At 39.1% G+C, this 27124-nt stretch overlaps 1 protein-coding gene across 50 annotated transcripts in view; it reads right to left on the reverse strand.

Moving 5' to 3' along the window:
* The window catches only part of PHLDB2 (pleckstrin homology like domain family B member 2), a 223086-nt gene that overhangs the window by 70882 nt on the left and 125080 nt on the right, over positions 1–27124 (reverse strand). For all 50 annotated transcript variants that reach the window (XM_070582749.1, XM_070582737.1, XM_070582742.1 and 47 more), the window contains one exon: positions 21920–23268. In XM_070582749.1, coding sequence (XP_070438850.1) covers positions 21920–23268 — 1349 coding nt within the window. The remainder of the gene's footprint in view (positions 1–21919; positions 23269–27124) is intronic.

A 27124-nucleotide genomic window follows, 5' to 3' on the forward strand; every position in this document is an offset into this window, starting at 1 on the left:
GTTTTGAAGGGGATGCAAGATCTTAAAAAACATACCTGAAGAAAAAGGTATGCAATTCTTTCCCTCAGTGGTTAAAAAAAAAAGTTGTGGGCCGAGTGTATGTTTTTGCCCTCAGAGCTTTCTTCCTTTTTCAGAGGAATGTGTTTGGCATTGCCCCACTACAGTTTACAGCACTCGTCAGGGACCTCACTCGTCTCCTAAACCCACCCAGTCCCCTTGTAATCAAGGGCAGCCAGTCTAGGCCACAGGACGGTAAATAGGATACAGAAATAAATTATGCAGAACACCAGTAGCTGATACTTAAGCACCGGTGAAATTTTTGTTAAAATCCTTCCACTTATAATGAAATACATTGGATCATTTATTACATAAAACAAAGGGTCAACCTTTAAGGGTTAGAGATAATTTAGTTGAAAGGAGGGGTTTTTTTTTAAGATTTTATTTTTCCTTCATCTCCCCAAAGCCCCCTGGTACATAGTTGTATTTATTTTTAGCTGTGGGTCCTTCTAGTTGTGGCATGTGGGACATGCCTCAGCATGGCTGGAGGAGCAGTGCTAGGTGTGTGCCCAGGATTCGAACCTGCGAAATCCTGGACCGCCGAAGCAGAGCACATGAACTTAACCACTCGGCCACAGGGCTGGCTCTGAGAGTTTTCTTTTTAAGAGGACCTGTTGTAACTGATAAGTTTGACTTTACTTCCCTCTTCTGCCAATCCTAAGGGTTCAATTATGTCTCCATAAGATATGTCTCCATAATATGTTCAATATATTCAATTAGGTCTCCTTAATAATGTCTCCATAATCTTTGATTCAATAAAGCTCTATTAAGTTACTCTCTGCCCAGTAATGTGCTGGGGGTACAAAGATGAAAAGAGAGAGCATTTCTACCCTCAAGTCTTTAACAAGAGGCACAAATAGGCAATCAATTAAAAACATAGTGATACCGGAAGTTTACAGAAAACCCATGGATTCACATGCAGGGAAGCAATAGAGAAAAATTACAGAGAAAGAAATTTGATTTGAGTACTCATAGATAACTTTCAGTCTGTCTGGTCTGTTGGACAGGTGGGCAGGGCATTTCTGTAAAGGAACCATAGAAGCAAAGACACAGAGTGGTGGATTATCATAGTATGCTTGAGACCAGCAACTACTATGTGGCTAGAGAGATGGGGTTCTTTGTTAAGAGGGATAAGGTACACGCAGAGAAATGGGTCAACTTTCTTTCTCTTTATATCAGGACTCAAAGAGATCTTGTTAGCCCTAAAGAAACTTTTAGAATAAATTCATAGGATGTACCAGTGAGAGTCAGAGACTCTGGTCTAACAGTGGATGGCAGAACGAGACGAGCTGGAGCTGACAGCAACGAAGCAGAATTTCCAGGATTCCACAAACTCTGATGTCTCAATTAGGTAGGTCAAACAGGAGGAAAACAGAAGCAACAGCTACAAGTCTTTTATATGGGTCTATTTGTTTTTAGAGATAAATCCCTTGGGTAGTAACTGGAGCTATTATGATCAGTTCTCCTCTTCTGGGCACAGAATAAAATGGTTCTTCTCTTCCAACCCCTAAACTAGATATGACTGTCAAACCTGCATTGGCCAATGAAATGTGAGAAGCAATGTGTGTCACTTCTGCCTGAATGGCCAGTCCATGATTCATTACATGCCTTGCTTTGCCAAGGCAGAGTGATGCTCCAGATAGTGTTGGATCCACCAGCCTGGGCCCTGAGTGAGGAAGTATGGAGCAGAGGCCCAAGTCAACCCATGCTGGCCAGGGACTATGAAGGAGAAGTAGACCTATATTATTTTAAGCCTCTGAAATAACTTTTTTTTCTTTCCTTTCCTTTTTGTTCCCCCCAGAGAAGCCATTATGAAAACCTTTCTTAATTCAAGCAGGTAGCTGGCCCAAAACCTAAAGATGAGGGACTCAGGGATCCTACTAAAGGAAGCTCATTTACTTACTGTGTAATCAAGAACTTGGTCTTGCCCAAAAAGAAATCTTTGCTGTTGGCTCCTGGAAGGTAATCTATTTCATACACAATAGAAGTGTTTTTGTTTAGGGCAAGGTTGGCCACAGCTGATAATCTTAGGGTGGGGGCTGACCACTCCAGAAAGACCAACCATGTGACTTAGTGTGGGGGCTTGGTGTCACATGGTATCACTCACCCTGGAGACAGAGATTAACCATGTGGACAATCAATCAATCACGCCTAGGTGATGAAGTCCCAACAAAAACTCTGGACACTGGAGCATGGGGAAGCTACCCTAGCTGCCAGCACTCCATGTGTATTGTCACACACCCATGCAGTAGGGTAATACACCCTGACTCCACAGGGAGAGGACAGTGGAAGATTTACATCTGGAACCTCCTGACTCTGCCCTATGTGTCTCTTCCTTGGCTGATCTTTAGCTGTAGCCTTTCCCCGTAATAAATGATAATTGTGACTATAATAGCTTTCAGTGAGTTCTGTTAGTCTTTCTACCGAATCATGGAAACTGAGAGTGGTTTTGGGAACTCCCTGAACTTGCAGTTGGTGTCAGATGTGAGGGTCGACAGCACCCTTTAACCTTGTAATTGGCCTTCACACTTACCCCATCACTGCCTCCTCTATCTATCTTTATCTATCTAGTCCTCCTTTCTTCAATGTACCATAGTGGCTAAGAGCTTGAACTCTGGAGCCAGACTGCTTGGGTTTGAATGCTGGTTCCATAGCCACTTGTATGGCCCTGAACAACTCATTTAGCTTCTCTGAGTCTTAGTTCCTCATGTATAAAACAGAGGATTACTGAAGTATAGACCTTATAGGGTGGTCATGAGGATTAAAAAAAAAAAACAGAACATATATATACATACGTATGTATGTATTTAGCACTTATGATGGTGTCTGAGACACAGTAGACACAATATAGGCATTAGCCCAATTATCTAGGGCAGAGTCCCTTGGTCTTTCCAAAGCAAAGGCCTCTGCACCATTGCACCCATATTCCCTCCCACCATTCTGTGGCTTTGATCTATCAATTATCTCTTCTCTTACACTCTTATTTCCTCTCTATTGACTCCTTCCCCTCTGTCTGAAAATGTACTCAAATCCCATCCCTCCCCTCAAAAAAACTAAACAATAAATTATCCTTATCGGATTATGCAGCAGATCTGCTCCCCTACTTCCTCATTTTCCTTCACACCCCCACCACCCCCACGCTCCCAATCTCAAAGGAGTTGCCAATGCTCAACACTTCATTTGCCCTCCTTCCCAGCCCCTTGCAATCTGAGGCAGTGTTCCTGCCTTTGTGCACACTGAACACCCTGTAAGAGAAAGGGTACCTCCCACTTACCCAGGAAGATCAGGGGTAAAGTGAGCAGAAACAGAAGAAGCACTTTGAAATAAAGATATCAGGACTCTTCATGAAGGAAGCATTGTGCCTCTGTCTGTAATCTCATGTAAACAATTTGTGGAGTAAATCGACTTCTCTCTCTCACAGAAACACTGGACTTTGGGAGCAGAATCTGTGTCTATGTTCGATTAAGTGGAAAGAACACAGGTTTAGATCTGAAGTTTTGGCACCCGCCAGACCTATAACACAGAGGTTCTTATCAAGTTCAACCTTGCGAGTCTCTATTACCTGGTCTGTAAAACAGAGATGATAAGATTAGCACCTACCTTGGGTTCTTGAGAGAAATCAATAGGGGAGTATGTTTGAGAATATTTTATATACTTTATACTATAAAGTCTAAAATTGGTGCCTGTCACAGAGTAGGTGCTTAGTGTTTGTTAACCATGACTAGAGATGGTTTCCATCAAAAATTGGAAGTGAAATAGATAATTGTCTTATGGGTCCTGGGTAACCATCTCTAATACTGGTTAACAACCAAACCTAAAAACCACATCCAATTGTTTTCAGCAAAGGAAATATAGGAAAAACATGGAATATAACCAAATGTCTCCTTGAAAATTCACAAATCTATGGGCCTCCTTTGCCAGTCTGGAAGGAGAGAGAATTCCCTCACTGCCCCAAATTCCCTCCCGAGTGGATCACGTGCCTGAGCCCCTGGCAACAGTGCTCTGCCCAGTCACCACAGTAACGGAGAGAGGAAGGAATCTTTTCTGTCTCTCACTGCCATTTGGTCCCTCTATCCCCACAAATACAGATCAACATGCATTTCCTACAGCATATGAAATCCAGTGGAGTCACTTCTAGAAAGAACTGCCTTCCAAAAAGTCCATTCTATCCAGTGCACACACTCCACTCTGGATGTAAAATCTAGGTTTCTATTTGACATGGCCCCTGGCTCCACCTTCATCTCCAGAGACCATGAATGTCCCCGCCCCTTGAGTGCAGGCATCATTCAAATACCTCAGCAGCTTATCACATCCTGCCTCACTCATACTCAGACAAAGAAACCTAGTTTTTTAATCTCACTTCATAAATCAATTCCTCACATTCCTGATCGTTCTTTTAAAAATTACTATAACTCACTGGTGTGTCAACGTCTCCCTTAAACCCACTTGCCTCTACTACTACTGTTTCTAGCTGTGTCCCTATTTCGGAAGGAGCTTGTGCTCTAAAAAAATATATATATATAACATAAGTATATAACATTTAATTATTAACACATTTGTTAAATATACTGTTATTAATATATTTAATAATATATGTTATAATATATAATTATATAGATTATATATAATACATATATATACTGAGATAATGTTTATTTTTATTTTCATTTGCAGCAAACATGTCCTAAAATACCATCACTTGACTGAATTAATCCTCTTACTTTGTACCCCAAGAATGTTTTCTCAACTTGCTTTTCCACCTCTAGTTATTACTGGTATTTGTCAGGCAGACTCAAGTTAATTTCTGATCACAATGACCTACCAAAGACTTCAGCAAGATATAAATAGGATCTTCTGTAATGTAGTCCTTTTCCTGATGCCTTTTTGCATCATTTTGCCATTTAAAATCAACTGGCAGATGTGCAAGTTGTGAAAAGTTTTACTTTTATAAAATATTAGGGTTGAGGTGAACTATTCTTAAAATACTAAAAGATATCATTTGCAAAAATATGCCCAATATGAATGACTCCATAACATTATTTCCTCAACTCAGATAATTTAAGGGGAAAATAATGCACTTCTCCCTATAGACTGAAAAACACTGGCTATAAAGAAAGGAAATTCATGTGATCAATATAATCATAATTTCCACATAGTGTCTAAGAAAAATATGCCAGATATTTTTCCTTTTATGTGCACAGTGTTTCAGAAGGAATTCTGCAGGGAGCCTGAACTCTCTGTTAAAGGAATTATGCTACTGCTCAACACAATTAAAGAAAAGACAGCAAAACAAAAATCCAACAGTGCTGTCATTCGTTTACATTTTCACCTCAGCTTAACTAAGTTCCAGAGGATCTTTTGGTTTGTTTCCTCTGAAAGACCATAGTCTACAAAACACAATCCATTGAAATAATTTTAGAATTTTGTGTAATATTTTATTTTCTTCAATCAAAACCAGTCCATGAGAGGTATCAAGACCTTAAACTAAATTGTCACATTTGAAAATCTGTCCCCCAAAATATAAGGAACTCTTTTTTTGTACATAAAGAGGTTGGTAGAGTAAAAAAGTAGGAAAGTCGACATGTGAGAAAAGGAGGGGGGACATCACATATCAACTGAAAGTGTTGTAATGAGACTACCTACGAGAGAGACATCACATGGGAAACACCACGTGTTAAAATTTTAAAAAGCATGCCAGTAATTTTAGTTACAGAAATGCAAACTAAGCAATGACATGTCTTCTTTCTATATTTGAGATGTTAAGAAAGTAACTACATTTTCCCTTCTCCCAGGACAACTTTCAAAATTGAAATCTGTCTAACATGACTTAGGTCTTGGTCTTCGTGATCCGCTAGCAAAGATGACCTTTCAAAGATCCAGTTCTGGGGGCTGGCCCCGTGGCCGAGTGGTTAAGTTCCCGCGCTCCACTGCAGGCGGCCCAGTGTTTCGTTGGTTCGAATCCTGGGCGCGGACATGGCACCGTTCATCAAACCACGCTGAGGCAGCGTCCCACATCCCACAACCAGAAGGACCCACACGAAGACTATACAACTATGTACTGGGAGGCTTTGGGGAGAAAAAGGAAAAAAATAAAATCTTTAAAAAAAAATAAAAAGTTCCAGTTCTGTCATTCTACAATCAAAATGAAAGAATAAGAAATGTCTGAGAAACTTGTTCCTTTTAATTCTACTTAGCATTTTCTTAAAATCGTCTTTTCTTAAAATCTAAATTACAATGGGTATGGTCTTAGTAATTTTCAGTGAGAAACATCAATTTTTCCAAGCCAAAATTCTTCAACAGCACATGCCCCCCACAGAAAGATTTTCCCCTTGCAGTCAATTCGACTTCACCAGAGCAAAGTTGTTGGCCGTTCTAAACTTTGGGAAACTAACGTCCCTAACTTCTGCTTCTGGGAAGACGGTGGAAGAGGTATTTTTCCCTGGTCCTCCCACTAAGTCTAACTACGAATCCTGGACATTTTACATATAAGACAAACATAAGAAATTTCTGGAAGATGGTAAGGAGAGAGCAGATCAGCTAGGAACCCTAAGGACCCAAGGAAAAACACAGAAATGAGTCCCCTAGGATACCCTTTTGCCTTGACATCCCAGACTTGGAGTTGAACAAGAGGCAGCAATCTGGCTCAATCTCCATAGAATTATGCAGAGTGAAAAAAGCCAAATGCAAAAGGTTACCTGGTATATGATTACATTTCTATAACATTCTTGAAATGACAACATTATAGAAATAGAGAAGAGATGAGAGGTTGCCAGGGGTAACGGAGGAGATAAGGACGGAAGGAAAGTGGGAGCAGCTATAAAAGGGTAACACGAAGAACCCTTGAGGTGTTAGAACTGTTCTGTACCTTGACCGTATTAATGTCGATACCCTGGCTGTGATATTGCACTATAGTTTACAAGGTGTTACCACTGGAGAAAACAGGGTAAAGGGGACACAGGATCTCTCTGAATTGTTTCTTATAATTGCATGTGGATCTACAATTACCTCAAAATAAAGAGATTAACTTTTTTAAAAAGTGCCTTCTGCACACTGAGATGGCGGAATCAAAATTCTTCCACTGAAAAAACGATGAATATGTTTGCATTCTAATACTTATTTTGGACTTCTTTTTTGTTTTGAAAAATCAATCTTAAGCTTTAAAAATATTCTTCATAGCAAATATTCCCATAAACTTTTCTAGAACTGAAGAAGAAAAATTCACATTATAAGAATTTGCCAGCACAGTCACCAAACCTATTATTTGATGAGAAATTTATAAAGGTAGATCAATAAATGGCTTTTAATGTAGATACACCAAGTAATTTGACAATAAATTTGGGGATCATAGGAAAAATGACCCCATTTCCATGTACCTGTTGGTATTGATACACTATATTTTCAATTTCCATCTAGTTTGCATGTTTTCCTATGAATTTTACTTGTGAGTTTTATTTCTTATTTAAATGAGACTTCATGTATTGATTTATCATTTTAAAGAAAAGATGAGACTTTTTCTATAAGTGACATGGTGGCATACAGGGCCTCCCTTTAGCCTGAGTTACCTTCTCTATTTCAGCATTTAGCCCAAGAACACTCAACCACGCTAAGTAAGATTCAAAGCATACAATCCCTCAGTTCTGAGCAGGAATTTTTAAATGTGTGGCACCATCAAGAGGCAATAGCTTGTACTGCCACTGTCATAAGAACCTAGGGTTTGCTCTCAGGTAGAGAGGAGCCTGCTTTTCATAGCAACTGTCACAGACTATTGTCACACAGAATTACACTAAGACTTCAGCTCTGTGTTTTCCAGTTTGGAGTCACTGGATTATTGCTAAATGCTATGTTTTCCCTTCCCATTCGTTGTCTACCCCGCTAGCCCTCCAACCGAAGAAGAAGAAAAAAACGATGTGACAACTGTTTTTATTCTCAGTTAACTGGGGACAGTTGGCAATCTTAATTTGCTAATGATTAATTCCCTCAATGTTTATGCCAGCAATTTGCTGTTTAAAAGATATAAAGTCTTTTTTCTCTAATGACACAAGGTGATCCGACCATAGATAACAGTTTGCTTTATATTACCCACTAGTTAGAGATTTTCTCTTATTTTATTAGAAATGAAAGAAGTCAGCTTAGACAATGATAGTTTATTTAGGCAGTAGACAGCATCACCAATCTAATGCTGTGCTGTCCAATGTATTATAATGAATTTCACCTTTTGTTTAGTTTTTCTAACATAAGAAAATGTAAAATTACGTGACTCACATTTATGGCTCGCATTGTATTTCCAAGCCAGACTCTATAAACCATTCAAACGAGGCATGGCAGTGAAAGAAGGGCGAGAATGGCAGAAAATGACTGGCTGTTTTAAACACTAGAGCTAAGAAAAACAAGGCTCCACAGAAAGAAATCAGTTTAAGGCTTATGCTAAATCTGAGGATTAAATCAATTAATGCAACAATGGACATTCTGACTCTGAATATAGGAAGAGAGTCATAATTTCTAAATAGCCCTTTAAAAAATCTGAGCCACCAAGTTTATTTGGTTAGTAAACCAACCTCTAACCCCATTTGCAGTTTAACTGGCTCACTTCCCATTAGTGCAATCTTTTTTTTTAAACTAAAACTACAGTCAGGATGTAGCAAGAGGAAGGGCCACGTCAGGAAGGAGATGCCTTTCAAATCAAACTGGAAGACAAAATAGTTTTCAATACTTAAGCTTGCCTTCACATTTCAAACACATTCTTCTTGGGGGGGAGAAAAAGGATTAATATTACGGTTAGCCAACAACTGGCATTCTTTCAACATTGTCCATTCTGCTCCCAACTAAGAACTGCGGTAAAATTTACAATATATAAAGGTCTGAATGCCCAAATTGTCTTTTGGGGTCAGGAGTCAACAGAAAGCGGAGACAGCAAGAAACAGAACACATCCACAGGTAGAGTAACTTTCACCTGACCATACGCACTCTTCTTGGGTTCCCAGACAATTTTTCCTAATTATAAAACTAAATTAGAAAACCTGTTTACTCTCTGGTGCTTAAAATAGTCTCTGTATCTTAGCACCTTAAGGAGATTAGAGAACATATACATTTGTTTTATAAAATTCCATAACTCCTTAAATATGCTCCTCTATACTTCTACTTAATTTTAGAAAAATGAGATCTATGGTCTACTCAACAGACACAAGCCTTGGTTTCTGTACGATCCTGGAAAGCACCAATTCTCACAAAGAATGCTACAGAATTTTCAAAAAAAGAAAAAATAACTCATTTTCACCTTTTCATTTTTAATTTAAAATTGGAAGGGAACTTCTGCCTTTCTGAAAGTAAGAAGAATGCGTTTATGCTGAGACATTTGGTTCTTTTGTAGAGAGCATCCCTGTACCCTGGAACTAAGTGCACAGACTTAAGTTTGAGATGTCTGGGAACTAGAGGTGAGCCTATAGTCACAGAAGAAGGAAAGCCAGAATGAACGTCATGAATGAGTATCATTTACTCTTTTTAAAAACATATATGCAATGCTTCCCACACTCTAGTCATCTGGGTAGGAGCTGGATGCACAGCAGTGAGCAAGACAGACCTGCTCCCAGCCTCATGCAACTTAAACTTTTTCAGTTGTAAAACACTTTCAGAGAAGAGATTAAAACAAAACACCTTCCAGACAGTAGAAAATTGCTGACCAAGACATTTCACCTATTCAGATAATAACTACCATAGAAATATTAATATGTGCCTTGAAAGAAAGCCAATCTTATCTTCAGGGTGGTAGAGTATGTGAACAGTTAGAAAGCCTTATTCCTTGGTGCCTGATGAGAGCTGGCATCATATTACAATATGTTTGAGAAATGAATACCAAGTGTGACCCTACATCATTCTAAATGGCGACAATGCTGTTTATCAAGGCACCGCAGATGACAGTCATCAGCCAGAAAGAAAATATCGGATTGCTACAAAGCAATTTGTGGGAATCCACTGCTTCTCCACAATAGCACACAGATGCTTTTGGCCATGTCACCAAATGAATACTCTTAACAGCAGTAGGGTTTGCTTTAAATTTTTTATTTTCCCCTTTTCTTTTTAAAATGACTTTAACTGCCCTGGACCAAAAGATGAACTAGATGGCTATCACTACCTCTGTATTACTAGGAGGGAACAGCTATCAAGTGATATGAATAAAAGAATATCCTGCCTACTTTATAATGACTTCTCTAGCCTCTTGAACATCTGGTTTATCAAAGGATCAGCATCTCAACCCACTAGAGAAATCTTATCTATTACCCCTACCTGGAAAACAGCTCAGAACTAGGGAGCTTAAATGACCACTGACCAGCCCACAGAATGTCACAAGATCTATGGACTGAAGTGAACACACTTCATGCACACAGGAGCTTCTCGAGCCCTTACTTGCACCTAGTAACTCTTAGTTTGGAATATTTTTAAACAAAGCTTGATATCTGTTTCTAAAATCATAAAAAAAAAGGCTGGCATAATGACAAAAGCAAGAATTGGGAGGAGTGATGTCAGCAACATGGCACACACAGCACACCAGGATGCCTGAGAGAGTCATGCAGCTACACACCTGAAGGTGGATGGACACCACCCAGGGAGGTGGTGGAGACAGGTGAGCACTCTCTGGCCCTTTAGCAGCCCTGTACACACATGCGACTGCTCTCCCGGCTGGAGCACCCATAGCCCCACTGCGGCCCTGAAGTGGGGAGCATGTCTCGATGGGACTGTGGGAGGAGGCCGCAGCTGCCCTGAGCCCCTGCATGATGGTTTTCTTGTCTGGCAGGAGAGCCCACAGTGCCACTGTGGTTCCAGGAAGTGGTTCAGGCTTGGACCCAGTTGGGAGGCTCCTGCCCCCCAAGGAGAACAGCTGATATGACCTAGGAGAAGATGGCAGCAGATCTGTGCACCCAGGCAAACAAGTTCCCAGCTGATGCAAATGCCCATAGTACCACTGCAGCCCTAAAGCGGGAAGCACCTGTTGGCAGGACTGTGGGAGTAGGCAGCAGCAGCTCCAAGCCCCTGCAAGATTGCGTTCTCATTTGGTGGGAGAGCCCACAGGGCCCCTGCAGTCACAAGGAGTGGCCCAGGCTCTGACAGGCACAATTGACAGGGATCACAGTGGGCTCAGAACACAGCTCCTGCCCCATCCCGAGTAGTGGTAGGTGGAATCTGCAAGCACGTACTATCACTATGTGAAGATAAAAATCCACTCTTTCAAATAATATGAAGAAATATATTAATACCCCAGACCAGACAGAAAAAGACAAAAACCCAGAAATTAATTCTGAAGGCACAGAAATCTACAACCTAAATGACAGAGAATTCAAAATAGCTATCATAAAAAAAATTCAACGAGTTAGAAGAGAACTCAGAAAGACAATTCAATGAAATCAGGAACAAAATTAATGAACAGAGGGAATTCTTCACAAATGAGATAGAAACTATAAAGAAAAATTAATCAGAAATGTTGGAGATGAAAAACACAATGACTCAGATAAAGAAAAATCTGGACTCCTTAAATAACAGAGCTGATATTATGGAGGATGGAACTAGCAATAAAGAGGATAGGAATACAGAAATGCTTCAGATGGAGGAGGACAGAGAACTAAGACTAAAAAGAAATTAAGAAATTCTCCAAGAAATATCCAATTCAATTAGGAAATGCAAAATAAAGATCATAGGTATTCAAGAGGGAGAAGAGTGGGAGAAAGGAGCAGAGAGGTTGTTCAAAGAAATAATAGCTGAGAACTTCCCAAACCTGGAGAAGGAGCTGGAATTACAATTAAAAGAAGAAAATATAACTCCTAATTACATCAGTGTAAAAAGACCTTCTACAAGGTATATATTAGTAAAACTGGGAAAAGTCAATGACAAAGAAAAAAAAATTAAGGGCAGCAAGGAAGAAGAAAATAACCTACAAAGGAATCCCTATTAGGCTTTCAGTGGATTTCTCAGCAGAAACCTTACAGGGTAGGAGAGAGTGGAATGATATTTTCAAAACTCTGAAAGACAAAAACTTTTAGCCAAGAATACTCTACCCAGCAAAAATATCCTTCAGATATGATGGAGAAATAAAAACTTTCCCAGATAAACAAAAGCTGAGGGAGTTCATTGCCACAAGACTGCCACCTATAAGATATGATCAAGAAGGCCCTCATACCTGAAAAAAAAAGAAAGAAAGGGTTCACAAAACCTTGAGCAAGGAGATAAATAGGCAGATGGAATCAGAAAATTGTAACTCTCTATCCGAATGGATTAGCAAACACTTAATTATAATATTAAAGATAAAGGGAAGGGTTGGAGAGGGTGTGGAGAGAAGGGAACTTCTCACTGCTGGTGGCAGTGCAAACTGGTGCAGCCACTATGGAAAGCAGTTTGGAGTATCCTCAGAAAATTAAGGATAGATCTACGATATGATCCAGCTATTCCACTGCTGGGTATTTATCCAAAGAACTTGAAAACACAAAGGCATAAAGATACTTGCACCCCTATGTTCATTGCGGCATTATACACAATAGCCAAGACTTGGAAGCAACCTAGGTGCCCATCAAGGGACGAACGGATAAAGAAGATGTGGTATTTATACATGATGGAATGCTACTCAGCCATAAGAAATGGTGAAATCCAGCCATTCGTGACAACATGGAGGGACCTTGAGGGTATTATGCTGAGTGAAATAAGTCAGAGGGAGAAAGTCAAATACCATATGATCTCACTCATAAGTAGAAGATAAAAACAACAACAAAAAAAACAACATAGCATTGGAGATTGGACTGGTGGTTACCATTGGGGAAGGGGGGAGGGGGGAGGGCAAAAGGGGTGATTAGGGTCACATGTGAGGGGATGCACTATAATTAGTGTTCCAGTGGTGAACATGATGTAATGTATACAGAATTTGAAATATGATGTACATCCGAAAAAAATAAAAATTAAAAAAAAAAAGATAAAGGGAAGGAAAATTTAGAATAAATATAATCACTTCATTTTGACCACAAACTCACAACACAAAATGGAATAAGTTGTGACAACAATAACTTAGAAGGGGAAGCGGAAAGAGATGGAAACTGCTTAGACGAAGGAAATAAGAGGCTATCAGAAAATGGACTATCTCATCTCCAAGATCTTTTACACAAACGTCACGGTAACCACTAAACAAAAAATCAAAATAGAGACACAGATGATAAAGAGAAAACTAAGAAAACCATCATAGAGAGCCACTAAACTGAATTGGCAGTCTGAAATACACAGGATAAGAAACAAGGGACATACAGAACAACTGGAAAACAAGTGATAAAAATGGCAGCGTTAAGCCCTCATATATCAATAATCATTCTAAATGTAAATGGATGGAATTCTCCAATCAAAAGACACTGGCTGAATTATTAAAAAACAAGACCCAACAATATGCTGCCTCCAGGGAACACATCTCAGGTTTGAAGATAAACACATGCTTAGAGTGAAAGAATGGAAGATGATAGACCAAGCTAATGGCAAACAAAAGAAAGCAGGTGTTGCCATGCTTATATCAGACAAAGTAGACTTCCTGATAAAAAAGGCAATGAGAGACAGAGGGACAGTATATAAGGATAAAAGGGACACTCCACCAAGAGGACATAACACTTATAAATATATATGCAACTAACACAGGAACACCAAAGTACATACAGCAACTTTTAACTGACCTACAAGGAGATACTAACAGCAACACAATAATAACAGGGGAGCTTAACACCCCACTTTCATTAATGGATAGATCAACCAGACAGAAAGTCAAAAAGGAAATAGTGGAACTAAACAAAAAACTAGACCAGACAGACTTAATAGATATTTATAGAACACTCCATCCAAAATCAGCAGAATACACAATCTTCTCAAGTGCACAGGGAACATGAAAAGATAAACAAAATTGACAAACCTTCAGCCAGACTCACTAAGAAAAAAAGAGAGAAGGCTCAAATAAATAAAATTAGAAATGAAAGAGGAGAAATTACAATGGATACCACAGAAATGCAAAGGATTGTAAGAGAATACTATGAAAAACTATATACCAAAAAATTGGACAATCTAGAAGAAATAGATAAATTCTTAGACTCACACAACCTCCCAAAACGGAACTAAGGAGAAATAGAGAATCTGAATGGACCAATCACAACTAAAGAGATTGAAACAGGAATCAAAAACCTCCCCAAAAATAAGCTTGGGACCAGATGGCTTCTCTGGAGAATTCTACCAAACAGCCAAAGAACAGATAGTACCTATCCTTCTCAAACTATTCCAAAAAACTGAAGAAGATGGAATATTTCCTAACACATTTTACAAGGCCAACATCACCCTGATCCCAAAGCCAGACAAGGACAACACAGGAAAGGAAAATTATAGGCCAATATCACTGATGAAATAGAGGCAAAAATCCTCAACAAAATACTGGCAAACCAAATATAGCAATACATTAAAAGGACCATACACCATGATCAAGTGAGATTTATTCCAGGGATGCAGGGATGGTTCAACATCCACAAATCAATCAATGTGATACAACATATTAACAAAACAAGGAATAAAAAGCACATGATCATCTCAATAGATGCAGAGAATGCATTTGACAAGATCCAACATCAATTGATGATAAAAACTCTCAAAAAAATGGGTATAGAAGGAAAGTACCTCAACATAATAAAGGCCACATATGACAAACCCATATATAACATCATACTCAATGGGGAAAAACTGAAAGCCAACCCTCTGAGAACAGTAACAAGACAAGGATGCCCACTCTCACCACTCTTATTCAACATAGTACTGGAGTTTTGGGCCAGAGCAATCAGGCAAGAAAAAGACATAAAAGGTGTCCAAATTGGCAAGGAAGAAGTGAAACTCTCACTGTTTGCAGACGATATGATTTTATATATAGAATACCCTAAAGAGTCCATCGGGAAATTTTAGAAATAACCAAGAAATGTAGCAAAGTTGCAGGGTACAAAATCAGCTTACAAAAATCAGTTGCATTTCTATACTCTAGTAACAGACTAACAGAAAGAGAACTCAAGAATACTATTCCATTTACAATCACAACAAAGAGAATAAAATACATAGGAATAAATTTAACCAAGGATGTGAAAGACCTATACAATGAAAACTATAAGACATCATTGAAAGATATCAATGATGATGTAAAGAAATGGAAAGCTATTCCCTGTACACAATTGGAAGAATAAACATAGCGAAAATGTCCATACTACTTAAAGCAATCTACAGATTCAATGCAATCCTAATCAGAATCCCAATGACATTCTTCACAGAAACATAACAAAGAATCCTAAAATTCATATGGAACAAGAAAAGACCGCAAACAGCTAAAGGAAACCTGAGAAAAAAGAACAAAGCTTGAGGCATCACAATCCCTGACTTCAAAATATACTACAAAGCTATAGTAACCAAAACAGCATGCATGGTACCGGTACAAAAACAGACATACAGATCAATGGAACAGAATTGAAAGCTCAGAAATAAAACCACACGTATATGGACAGCTAATCTTTGATAAAGGAGCTAAGAAGATAAATGGAGAAAGGAAAGCCTCTTCAATAAATGGTCTTGGGAAAACTGGACAGCTACATGTGAAAGACTGAAAGTAGACCATTATTTTTCGCCATACACAAAAATTAACTCAAAATGGATCAAAGACTTGAAGGTAAGACATGACACCGTAAAACTCCTAGAAGAAAATAGAGGCAGTACATTCTTTCATATCAGTCTTAGAAGGATCTTTTCCAATATGTGTCTACTTGGGTAAGGGAAACAAAAGAAAAAATAAACAAATGGGACTTCATCAGACTAAAGAGCTTCTGCAAGCCAAAGGAAACCAGGAACAAAACAAAAAGACAACCCAAGAACTCGGAGAAAATATTTGCAAATCATATATCTGACAAGGGGTTAATATCAAAAATATATAAACAACTCATACAATGCAACAACAACAAAACAAACCCGATCAAAAAATAGGCAGAGGATATGACCAGACATTTTTCCGAAGAAGATATAGAGATGGCCAACAGGCACATGAAAAGATGTTCAACGTCACTAATCATCAGGGAAATGCAAATCAAAACTACAATGAGATATCACCTTACACCTGTTAAAATGGCTATAATTACCAAGACAAACAAAACAAATATTGGAGAGGATGTGGAGAAAAGGGAACCCTCATACACTGCTGGTGGGAATGCAAACTAGTGCAGCCACTATGGAAAACAGTATGGAGATTTCTCAAAAAATTAAAAATAGAAATACCATATGACCCAGCTATTCCACTACTGTGTAGTTATCCAAAGAATTTGAAATCAACAATTCAAAGAGACTTATGTACCCCTATGTTCATTACAGCATTTTCCCATTAGCCAAGACATGGAAACAACCCACGTGCCTATGGACTGATGAATGGATAAAGAAGATGTGGTGTATACATATAATGGAATACTACTTAGCCATAATAAAAGACAAAATCATCCCATTTGCAACAACATGGATAGAATTTGAGGGTATTATGTTAAGCAAAACAAGCCAGACAGAGAAAGACAAACACTATATGATTTCACTCATATGTAGAAGATCAACAGACACATGGACAAAGAGAACAGATTAGTGGTTACCAGAGGGGAAAGGAGTTGGGGGTAGGCATAATGGGCAACGGGGCACATATATATGGTGACAAATACTAACGTACAACTGAAATTTCACAATGTTATAAACTATCATGACCTCAATAAAATTTTTAAAAATAAGAAAAAAAGCAAGACTTGGCAGCTGAGAGGAAGACAAACGATAAAAAACTACACATCTCAAATAGCACAGCAGTTGGAAGCTATTCAATGTAGACTCAAAGTGAATTATTATACCTCATTAATAGGTCCTTGGAGGTTCATAATTAGAGTTCACTCTTTAACACTCAATATAATTACCTTGAGTTTTCAAATAAAGATTGAACAAAGAAAAAACATCCAGATGAAACACTGGTATAATCACAAGCTAAGCTAAAACTTAGTGCAGGACTTATGCTTAGTGAACCAGCTTTATCTTGCTTGGTTTCCTAATTAATGAATTCAATAAATCCTTGGCATCTATTCATTCCACATAAGTATTAGAGTTGCATTTATTTTTTGAAAATTATGCTTTGACAATTTGGAGGTCCCAGTGGACCCAGCCTGTAGAGTCAATTAGGCTGCATGGCTCATGAAGTGTTCTCAGGGGCTGGAAGTCCAGGCACAGCTTTCCTTGGCTCCTGGACTGCCTCCCAAATGGTAGGAGAATTTCACCCTCACTGACTCGCCATCCTCTGGAGTTTTTGTTTTCCTACTCTCTGCTCACACTTTTGTTTCTGATCCTTGGCCACGTTTGGTCAGGGTTTTGGTCTGCACACAATCAACAGTTATCCCCACCGGTGGCAGCAATGACTGGGAATCTGGTTTTATGGTCCGACACTTGGTGACCTGTCAGGTAGAACTGGAATCTAGCCATGATCAGGTGACAGATGACTGAGCATTTGTTTGTTGTTGTTTTGTTTGTTTATTGTGTTTCTATTTGTAAGCCCAAATCAGGACCATATTTTGGGCCCAGGGGAAATGCAACCAGTCTTTTGAGATCTGGAACGGTGAGATTTTGCGTTCCAGTGTTTGCTCTCGATCTGCAGCTGAAGCTGTAGAACTTGTCCTCTAAGTTCTTTATCTGTCTGTCTCTGCACCTGAGAAAAAATTCCCTGCGTGTAGGTGAAATATTTTCCTTACTCCTGAGGATAATAATAAATTAAAAGAAAGGACCTGTGTTCTGGCCTATAGAGACTAATAAGCAGCTAAATAAATCTAACATACCCAAAATTCCAAGAAAATAAAACGAAATTTTAATAATTTAAATGTGTTCTCGTTTTAAGAAAAAGACCTTTCTTGGAAAAACCACTGACTTTAGAAGCACTTTTTTACCTTAGAAAACAAGTTCACACGATTAAAGTGAAGCCTTACACAAATCAGACTGATTTGACAATTTAGTTTAAAAGGTGTATGTCTTGGCCTTCTTTTGTCAGTGTATAGTATAATATAAGTGCAATTTCATTTTTTAAATAAGTTTGGATTTGCTTTATCCCTAAAGAGATTAGCTTACCTGAACTTCTTAAATGCTTTATATTAGTCTACTGAAAAGATAAGCTAAGATTACTTCCACACAATATTTAAGACTCAGAAAAATATAAAATTTGTGCTCAACTAAACTGAATTATAATTGTGACAAACCTTTTTATAGCAGTAGTAATTATATTCTGTGATGTGTCAGCTTAAACATAATTTCCAATATCTGTAAGTATTTTTGTCTTAAAATGTCTGGTTGTTCCAGAATGTGAAAGAAGACCATGAAGAACAAAAGTTGATAGAAACTTTAAAAATTGTAGGTTTGTAGAAAGGGAGCTTTATTTGACTTGGTTTATAGTACTTGCAAATAAAGTCTATAAAGATGTAATAAAATGTTAAAATTTTTGCAAAGTTTGCAAAACTTTGATGGGTTTATTTATGAAGTATTTTTTTTAATGTAATGCATGACAAGTACCCTATTAATGTAAAACTAAAATGCAATTATCTCTATTGAAACGACAGACTGATCCTGGAGAAATCAGCGTGTGGTTACAAGAGGTAGTAAAAGGTGGGTTTTGGATATAATCTGCCCAGAGAGCAGCATTTTAGTATCTCACAAGAGTAAATTTCTGTGCCTTGTGCTAACTGGGATATATCCTTGCACACTCAAAGTGACAGAAAAAAGTTCCTCACTTCTGAATGATTTAAGATTTCTTGTTTATTATAAAATAATCTATTGTCACTTTATTAGGTAACCAAACTGCAAACATTCATTGCTCTCAGGCATCCACAATCCCGTCTTACTCAAGAGATGAAATCTCTGATTAATATTTGATTTTGCCTTCCCAGGATTAGACCCTAAATTCAGGAAAAAAAAAAAAATTCCAAGATCTCTTTTATACCTGAACTATCTTAAGCTTTCCCAGAGGACCCCTGGGCAAGCACAAGGATTTGTTCATTAACCTTACAAAGAGAAAGATGATAGAATAACTAGGTTTTTTTTTGCCATGCCCCATATTTATAAATAGCTCAACACTATCAAGAATTGCATAGGAAGATTTGTCAAATCAAATGAGAGGTTCAGCCTTCCCTAGGCTAATTTTGAACATGTAAAATATTATAACATAAATAAAGTTCAGAGATTGCCTACTTTAGAGAAAGGCCCTGGGTATATGCCAATGTCGTCACTCTGTAACATGTTCTTACCCTCAGGGGAAACTCTGATCAAATAAGACCGATGTCTCTTGTCCTGATAGAAGATTTTAACTCTCCTTCTTGCTGATACTGTTTGTCAAATTAACTACAGATTAACCACAGACACTTACTCTTATCCTCACCAAGCAGTCTCTGCTTTCCTCTCATGCCTACTACCGAAAGACTCTACTCAAGTTTATATAGACTAGAATGTGCCCTTAACAAAGGAAGACAGTCTCAGAGCCTGGAGGATAGAACTTCACCAGGCACTCTTCAAAGAACAGACTTGCGGGGAGAGGCTTCGTTGCTGCCATTATGTAGACAAGCATGAGACCATCTCAGGCAGCTAAATCAGATTTTCAGGACTTCTTTTATTCCAGACACAGATGACTTCATGAAATCAAATTAATGATCCAAGATGCAGAGGACTAAGAATTAATTACATAGAAACTGACAGCAGAAATCTACTTTCTAAATGAAGATATGTGTTTTGGAAAACTATTGGCATTATTTTTAATGTCCTATTTTCCGATGGGAAAAACCTCTTAGTGTTCACCTTGATCTATCTCTAACTCTCACTTTAGTTGACTCTGATTTTGCAAACTAAATGGAACATTCTTTTAATGGTAACTTGTTCTGCTTGGTCCCTCAGAATTCAGAAAGAAATATTTTTCCTGTGACTTTACTTTTAAATGGCAATAACATTATTTGCACAGGCTCAATAAGAATCTGTCCTCCCTTTTACTGGGATGTAATCAGACAAACAGACTACACAACAGAGGCCAAACCTAGAGTATCGTATTTAAAAATAAGCCTTATTTCATCAGATATGACAAACCTATTACTAAGGAAAAAGTGTTATAACTTCATATTTGGAGCCAGCACTCACAAAGTTCTCCCAAGAAGTTGAACTAGGACCTGTCTGTGGCTTTTGGGGCACTGACCTTACAAGCAGTAAGGTAGGTCACTTTTTGGATTGCCAGGAAGCTTAGCAGATTTGGGGAAACTAGAGGAAAGAGAAAGTCACCAACACTTATAGGTGCTGGTGTTGAAAGATGAAACCCGGTAGAGATGAATTTCTTGAGTTTGGTTTCCTATCCTTGGAACAGAAGAGTAAATAAGAGCATTTAAGGAAGATCTCTGGGGTAATAGAAGCCACTGAAAATGCTCTCCTAGATTTCTTAATAAGTCATCACATAGAAGTTAATTCTCTGGCTTTATTTAACAATAGTTCAGCACAGTATAGTGCTAGATGCGCTACCCACACTCAAAAAGGCTTTTATATGCTAATTCAAACTTCTCGACCTATGTCAGTGAATCAAGCCCAAGTACAATGGGTTTCTGTGACCATGAAAAATCTTCAGAGATTATTTATGATAACAAAGGGAGCTGCCATACTGGAGCACTGTCTAACAGACCCATCCAAGGAATTTCCAGTTCTCTAGGGGTATGCACATTAATTCACTATTACTGATTAGGATATTTGGAAACTCTGTAAGGATAGGCATTAACTTATCAAAAACTATGAGTCATGCAAATGATTCTTTTTCCAAAATTTCAAACAAATTTTGTCCTGTATAAATGCAAATGATTTCTGTTCATTATGATCCAAAGGTGACAATTTTGTTGTCCTGTAGGGCATTAACTCTTTGGGTATGTGACTCAGAAATCTTACTCTAGCATACTTTCTTTTACTAACTAAAATACTTTTGATACTCCTATAGTTTGGTAAATCAGCTTTACTCTCCTGCTGATTCCCTCATTAAAGAAAGCATTAATCATTAATCATTAATGAATTCAAACAATCTCTGACATGAATTCATCCTAAAAAAAACCCCTATGCTTAAAAGAGAATAGAAAAATGTGGCATCCATTAGTGGCCCTCTCATGTTTCCTCCTTTCTTATTATTGTCAATATTTTACACAATAACCATAAATCCATTTTAATGAGAAAAAGATAACTCAATAAATTTTGTGAGTATATGTGGTTTGGAGTCACTGTATGTACTAAGACATGGCTGAAGGGAGTGTGGTATGGGTATAAAGTGCAGAAAAAAGGTTGAGCACCATTGAAGCAACCTTTCAACTTTCTAGACAACTTGGTGTACAGAAAGATTCGCTGCCTAATTCCTGATGAGCAGTGATTTCACTGATTATTTCCATCATACTATGCAAATTTGATGATATAAATAATGCAAATCAGTGCTTCCTCATAGTCTTAAAGAAAAAGTTTGTAAGACATAAGAAATTCAGTAAAATTCACAACTACCTTTGTTAGGTTTATTAAGAATTTACACTTGTGAGAAATCACAAGTATAAAGTTGCAGAGCAACTTAACATAACATTAGGCACATGTCGGCCTTCAAAATCCCCACTCGTAACTAATAATCGTGATCTGGCAAGAGGAAGGACAGCAAGAGAAAACCTAGGAAGGGACACTAGTGGCTGGTGCACATGGAAAGTCTACACGCCCACATATATCCTTGGAGTTAAGTCTCCAAGAAGCTGTTCAATAAAACAGTGAGGTCAAGTTGGATGAAGAAGATTACCAGTCGCTCCATCTCCTGCTCCCTGAGTCTCTCCTCCCTCTGTCGCCGGTGATAATCCATCAGGTCCTCGCGTCCTGAAATGGAGCTAATGCTGCTTTTCCGTTCGCGAAGGACAGGCTGGGGAGTTCCTGAGGCCTGTCTGAGGCTGTCCAAATCTGCATCATCAAACTCGACAGATCCACAAGAGAAGTTCCTCCTGGCTGCAAACATTCTGTCCGGCTCTCCAGGAGGAAGTGAATGACCTGAGCTGCTCCCTGAGTAGGGAGCCCTATCAAGGTCATCAGAGGTACAGGAGGAGGTGGAGGCCAGAAGCATCTTCCGAGCCACTCGAGGACTGGCAGGGACGCTGAGGGTGGAACTTACATAAGGACTGCCCTCAGACGCAGAGGTTTTATAGGGTAAAGCCCCTGAGCTCAAAGAAGAAAAAGTCAGGTAATTGTCGTTGTCTATTACGCTATGAGGTAGATCCTTTTCGCCTAGTTTTGTTCGTTTGGAACTGCCCAGAGAGTTTCTGGGAGGCAAGCTGAGAGGCGTCAGCTGGTTCTCCGTGGCCCTGTGCAACCTGGGGAGAGATCGGCTATAGGCTCCCATGTGACTCAGGCTGCTGCCCGAATACTTCCTGGTTCTGACACCGATGTTTTCAGGTGCCAGCTCCTTGTGTCTGGTCAACTTGGGCTGAAGCATCAGGTTGTCCTGGATGCTCATCTTCCTGGCTTGCTTTGGGCTTGAAGGCATGCTTGCGGCCCCTGACCTGCTGCTGGGAGAGGGGCCAGTGTCACTCAGGGAGCTGCCATTCCACATGGCCAGGAGCGAGCCAGACACTTTTCGGCCTTCCAGCCCTCCGAGAAAGTAGACATTGTCGTGGGATTTATTTCTTGAGCTGTATTTGGAATAGGGGGGCTTCTCTGAGAGCCTCAAGGGCCTTTCACTGTCCCGGCCAGTATAAGGATCAAAGTCTGCTCTCCCGAGTGGATATCCACTGAGGGAGGGTGAAGTGCTGAGTAAAGGAGTGGGAGGTTTCATGGAAATATTTTTGTCAGTTCCATCACAAGAGAACTGCTTGTTTCCCTGGATTTTGGCCAAGGAGGGGCTACTTCTGACACTGGTTCCCAAAGGAGAAGGGCTTCTCTTAGCAGGCACGGGTTGTGAGAGAGTTAAATAGGAGCCAGAATAGTCTCCGTTGGCTTTAAATCTCAGACTGGAAGAATATTTCTTTGGGCTCAGGCTCTCCATCATGTTTTCGGAATCGTTCTCCAGGGAATTCGCCACAAAGTCTGCCTCTAAGCTACCATTCTGTAAATCCAGCTGCTTTTGCATGTGGCTATGCTCTGCCATAATCTTGTTGGAATCTGTAAAGGAAAATAAAGAGAAAGTTTTACTTAACAAAGAAAACTTTAAAAAACCAATCACTTGTCAGCCTACATGTGAACAAATAGCCTTGCAGCAGGGCCTAATGTAATTAACAAATGCAAACTCTGTTTTAGTCATAAACCTGGTAAAATTGTACTGCAAAACGAAGAAGAATAAAGATCACTGGTTTGGGATTTTTTTTGTACAAAAGAAAAATAACCCAAGAGGACGTCAATGATATTTGAAAGGAACAAATCTCTACCCAAGTACAGGTGCAGGATTAAGCTGGTACATAAAAAAGACAATTTCCCTTTAGTGTTCTAGTCCTGGCAAACCACCTGCTTCCTGAGTACCTTGCAAACACCCAAAGGGGGAATGTAATGCCTCTTCCTTTAGATGTCTCTGCTAGAATCATTAACTAAAGTCCTGAGGAAACAAAATTCACATTCTGCCAGAGAAAGAAAATTTTATGTTAGACACTGATCAATAACATGAGGGTTAGAATATGGATCTTTAAAAGGGGAATTCCCTATGAGAGTTACATTCTCAACAAAAAGACTTAAAGCTCCTGCGACCATCAGAAAAAGGCAGGTAATCATAGAGGAAAGAATGTTCCCCAAATTGCTGCCATATCAGGGACAGAGTGCAGTATTTAAAAACCTGAAACCGACGTATCCTTCAAATTCCCGGGTATCCCAAATACATCATGTTCACCCTTGATCTCAAACTCTCTGGTCTCGTGGAAACCCCTTTCTTCCTCTTTTGTACTCATCTGAACCCACCCAACCTTCATGGCTCAGATTAGGACTCTATCTTCCATGATGAAAACATTTTTAAAAATGTATGCACCCATAAGAATATGTTTTGGACCCTGGTTTGAACATTAACTTAAAGAACTAAAGTTTCAGTCGATGAAAATGTCTTTTAATTACAAATTATCACAGCAAATGAGAAGGTTTATATTTATAACTGATAAAAACGTTTTCTTTAGATTATCATTAAAGCGAAAACACACTTCAAACATTCTCACTGAACTCATGCACTGCTAAGACTGTCCTCCACCTCCTCAGGCTCCTCAGGCACTAGTGATTACATCTCTGGTCTGTGCATAAGCAGCGTCACTTATGGTTAGGAATCAGTTTCATAACATGCCTGTATCTGTAACTAGGGCACAAGTTTATGGAAGAAGGTTATGTCCAGTATTTCTATTTTATCTCCATCCTCTCCTGACTCCCACTGTCCTACAGGTGAGACATTCAAAGGACACAAGTTTTCAATCACAGCCTTCCCCACTCCCTCCCAGCCACAGATTAAGGATCTTCACCTTGTTTGCTCAGCCTCACAGACTTCCTGGGAAAATTCAGGCAGCCTTCTTATCCACAGCGTGGGGCCAAGAAACAGTCTGGCTGCTCAAATCCTACGGATTGGGCTGAGTAGCTATCAACCCGTAAAGCTGCAGCTTCCTCAGATCAGCTCTGCCCTGGGGAACCCTCCATTGCAGAGCCCTGCCCTGATGGATAAAAGCAGCATTTATCTTCTGAAGTGGACCTCAAAAAAAATTAAGGCTCTCCGTTGAAATTGGCCCCCAGCTGGGATCTGTCCTGCCATTTGGCTCTTGCCAGGTCTTTCATTCCTCAAGGATGATGCCCTGAGGAATCTTATCTCTACCCTCTCTTATCCCTCTCGGCATTGGTCTACCACCACCAATTCTGACTTTGACAGCAACAAAGCCCAGTTTGAGACATATCTCGCCATGCTCCCTTGGAGGACTGAAACCAAGATAACCTCTAGTCTTGGTCCATTCTATTCTCAGCTAACTTCATCTCGGGTTGATTTCCCATACTGAAATTCCAGCAAACCTGGGCCAATTCCCTCAAGTTAAATATTTCTGAATTGAGGAAACAAGGAAAGAGGTGGATCCTGAGGACATTACAATGTTATTCATTATAGAGGAGAGAACACCCTAAATGCCCCAACAATTGGGAAAAGTTAAGCTACTTCATAGGAATGAACATTACACAACCATTCGAAATCACATTTTGCAGTATGTTTTATAGCATAAAAAGTACAATCATACAATGTTAAGTAAATTGTAAAAACCATGTATACATTGTAGTTTTCTTATACAGTCATGCATCGCTTAATGACGGGGACACAAGTTCTGAGAAATGCATCGTTTGGCGATTTCGTCAGTGTGGGAACATCATAGAGTGTACTTACACAAACCTAGATGGTACAGCCTGCCACACACCTAGGCTATATGGTACTATTCTTATGGGACCACCTTCATATACGAGGTCCATCATTTACCAAAATGTCATCACACAGCACAGGACTGTATACACACGACGCATACACAGATTACACACTGATGCTCAGGCCAAAATCCTGCAAGTTATCCTTGATCTCCTCTATCACTATCACCTCGATCCTACCATCTCCATCACTCCTCTATCACCTCTTTCCTCATTTTATCCATCAACAAATCCTATCAACACTGTCCTTTAAACACATCGTCAATATGATCATTGGTTACCATTTCCACTGCTACCTCCTTATTACAAGCCAATATCTTCTCTTGCCTTGTCTGTCTATATGTCTTTTCTACAATAAGAACAATAACAATGGGCAGGGGGTCCTGTTATAAACACAGGCTACCCACTGGGCATGACCTGGCGTCCCTTCCTTATGGCAACCAGTTCTCTTGGTGGAAATCTGGCCCCATTTCCAAGGAAGCCACCTCCTTTCCCAACTTCATCAGGGTCATTTGGTTCAAATTCATCACCCCTCCTTGCCAGTGCTTGTGACACAAGCATGGCTTCTTTTCCAAGAGGGATGAATCCCATTGGCACAGGTGCACTTTTTGGTTTTTTTTGTTTTTTTTAAACAAGAGAAGAACAGTTTATTAGCACCTTCAGTGCACATCACATGGGAAAAACCTAAACCAGAAGTAACTCAAAACGGCTCAGAATTCCACCTTCTACGGCATCTTCAACAAGGATAGTAAAGTTGTAGAGAAACGACAGGACCAAGGAGAGCAGTTTTAGGCTTCCAAGGTTGGCAAATTGCGGGAACGGAAATATATGAGAGGAAAGTAATGAAGTAAGATTTGTTTGCAGATTAAACAAGAATAGAATAGATTGATAAGAAATGACATCAAAAAAGTTAGCAGTGGTTTTATCTGGGTGGTATCACCAGGGATTTTTAACTCACATCTTCCTTACTAGTTTGTATTTTCCACATTTTATACAACGTATTTGGGTTGCTTTGACAATTAGGGAAAAACAAAACACTCGGTGTAAAATATTATAATACAATCTGTAGCAATACTTCATTTTTAAGTGGATTAGACTCTCATTTTTCCTTGGATCTTGCCCAATTTTCATGCCAGATATTAACTCTTCCAAAAACGATTATTTTAAAGAACTTCTTGGTCAGACTCACTTAATATGCAATCATTTGAAGACTACAACATTTTTCCAACTCTTCTAAATGACTCAGGCAAAAATGTTAATTATGCAAATTTACCCATTCCATACTTTATGCATCTGAAAAACCACAAAATCAAACATAACACCTTCCCTAATATGAATAAAGTGAACAGGGTGATTACAATGAGTCTCCAGATGTTTGCTGAACATAACTTAGACAATAATATCAGTATTCTCATTTTTTAAAAAATGTAGTTACTAGGATATTTCATTATTTGAAGTAGTTCGGCTTATTGTATAGAAAAAGAAAATTAAAATCCCAACTGGTAGTTTTAAGTACTTCATTCATTAACTAGGTCTTAAGTGCCCAGCACGTATCAGACATTGACTCAGCAGGCATGTGTTGTTCGCTAATATTCCTGTT

Source organism: Equus przewalskii, chromosome 18 (genome assembly GCF_037783145.1).
Source record: "Equus przewalskii isolate Varuska chromosome 18, EquPr2, whole genome shotgun sequence".
NCBI classification, from domain to species: Eukaryota; Metazoa; Chordata; class Mammalia; order Perissodactyla; family Equidae; genus Equus; species Equus przewalskii.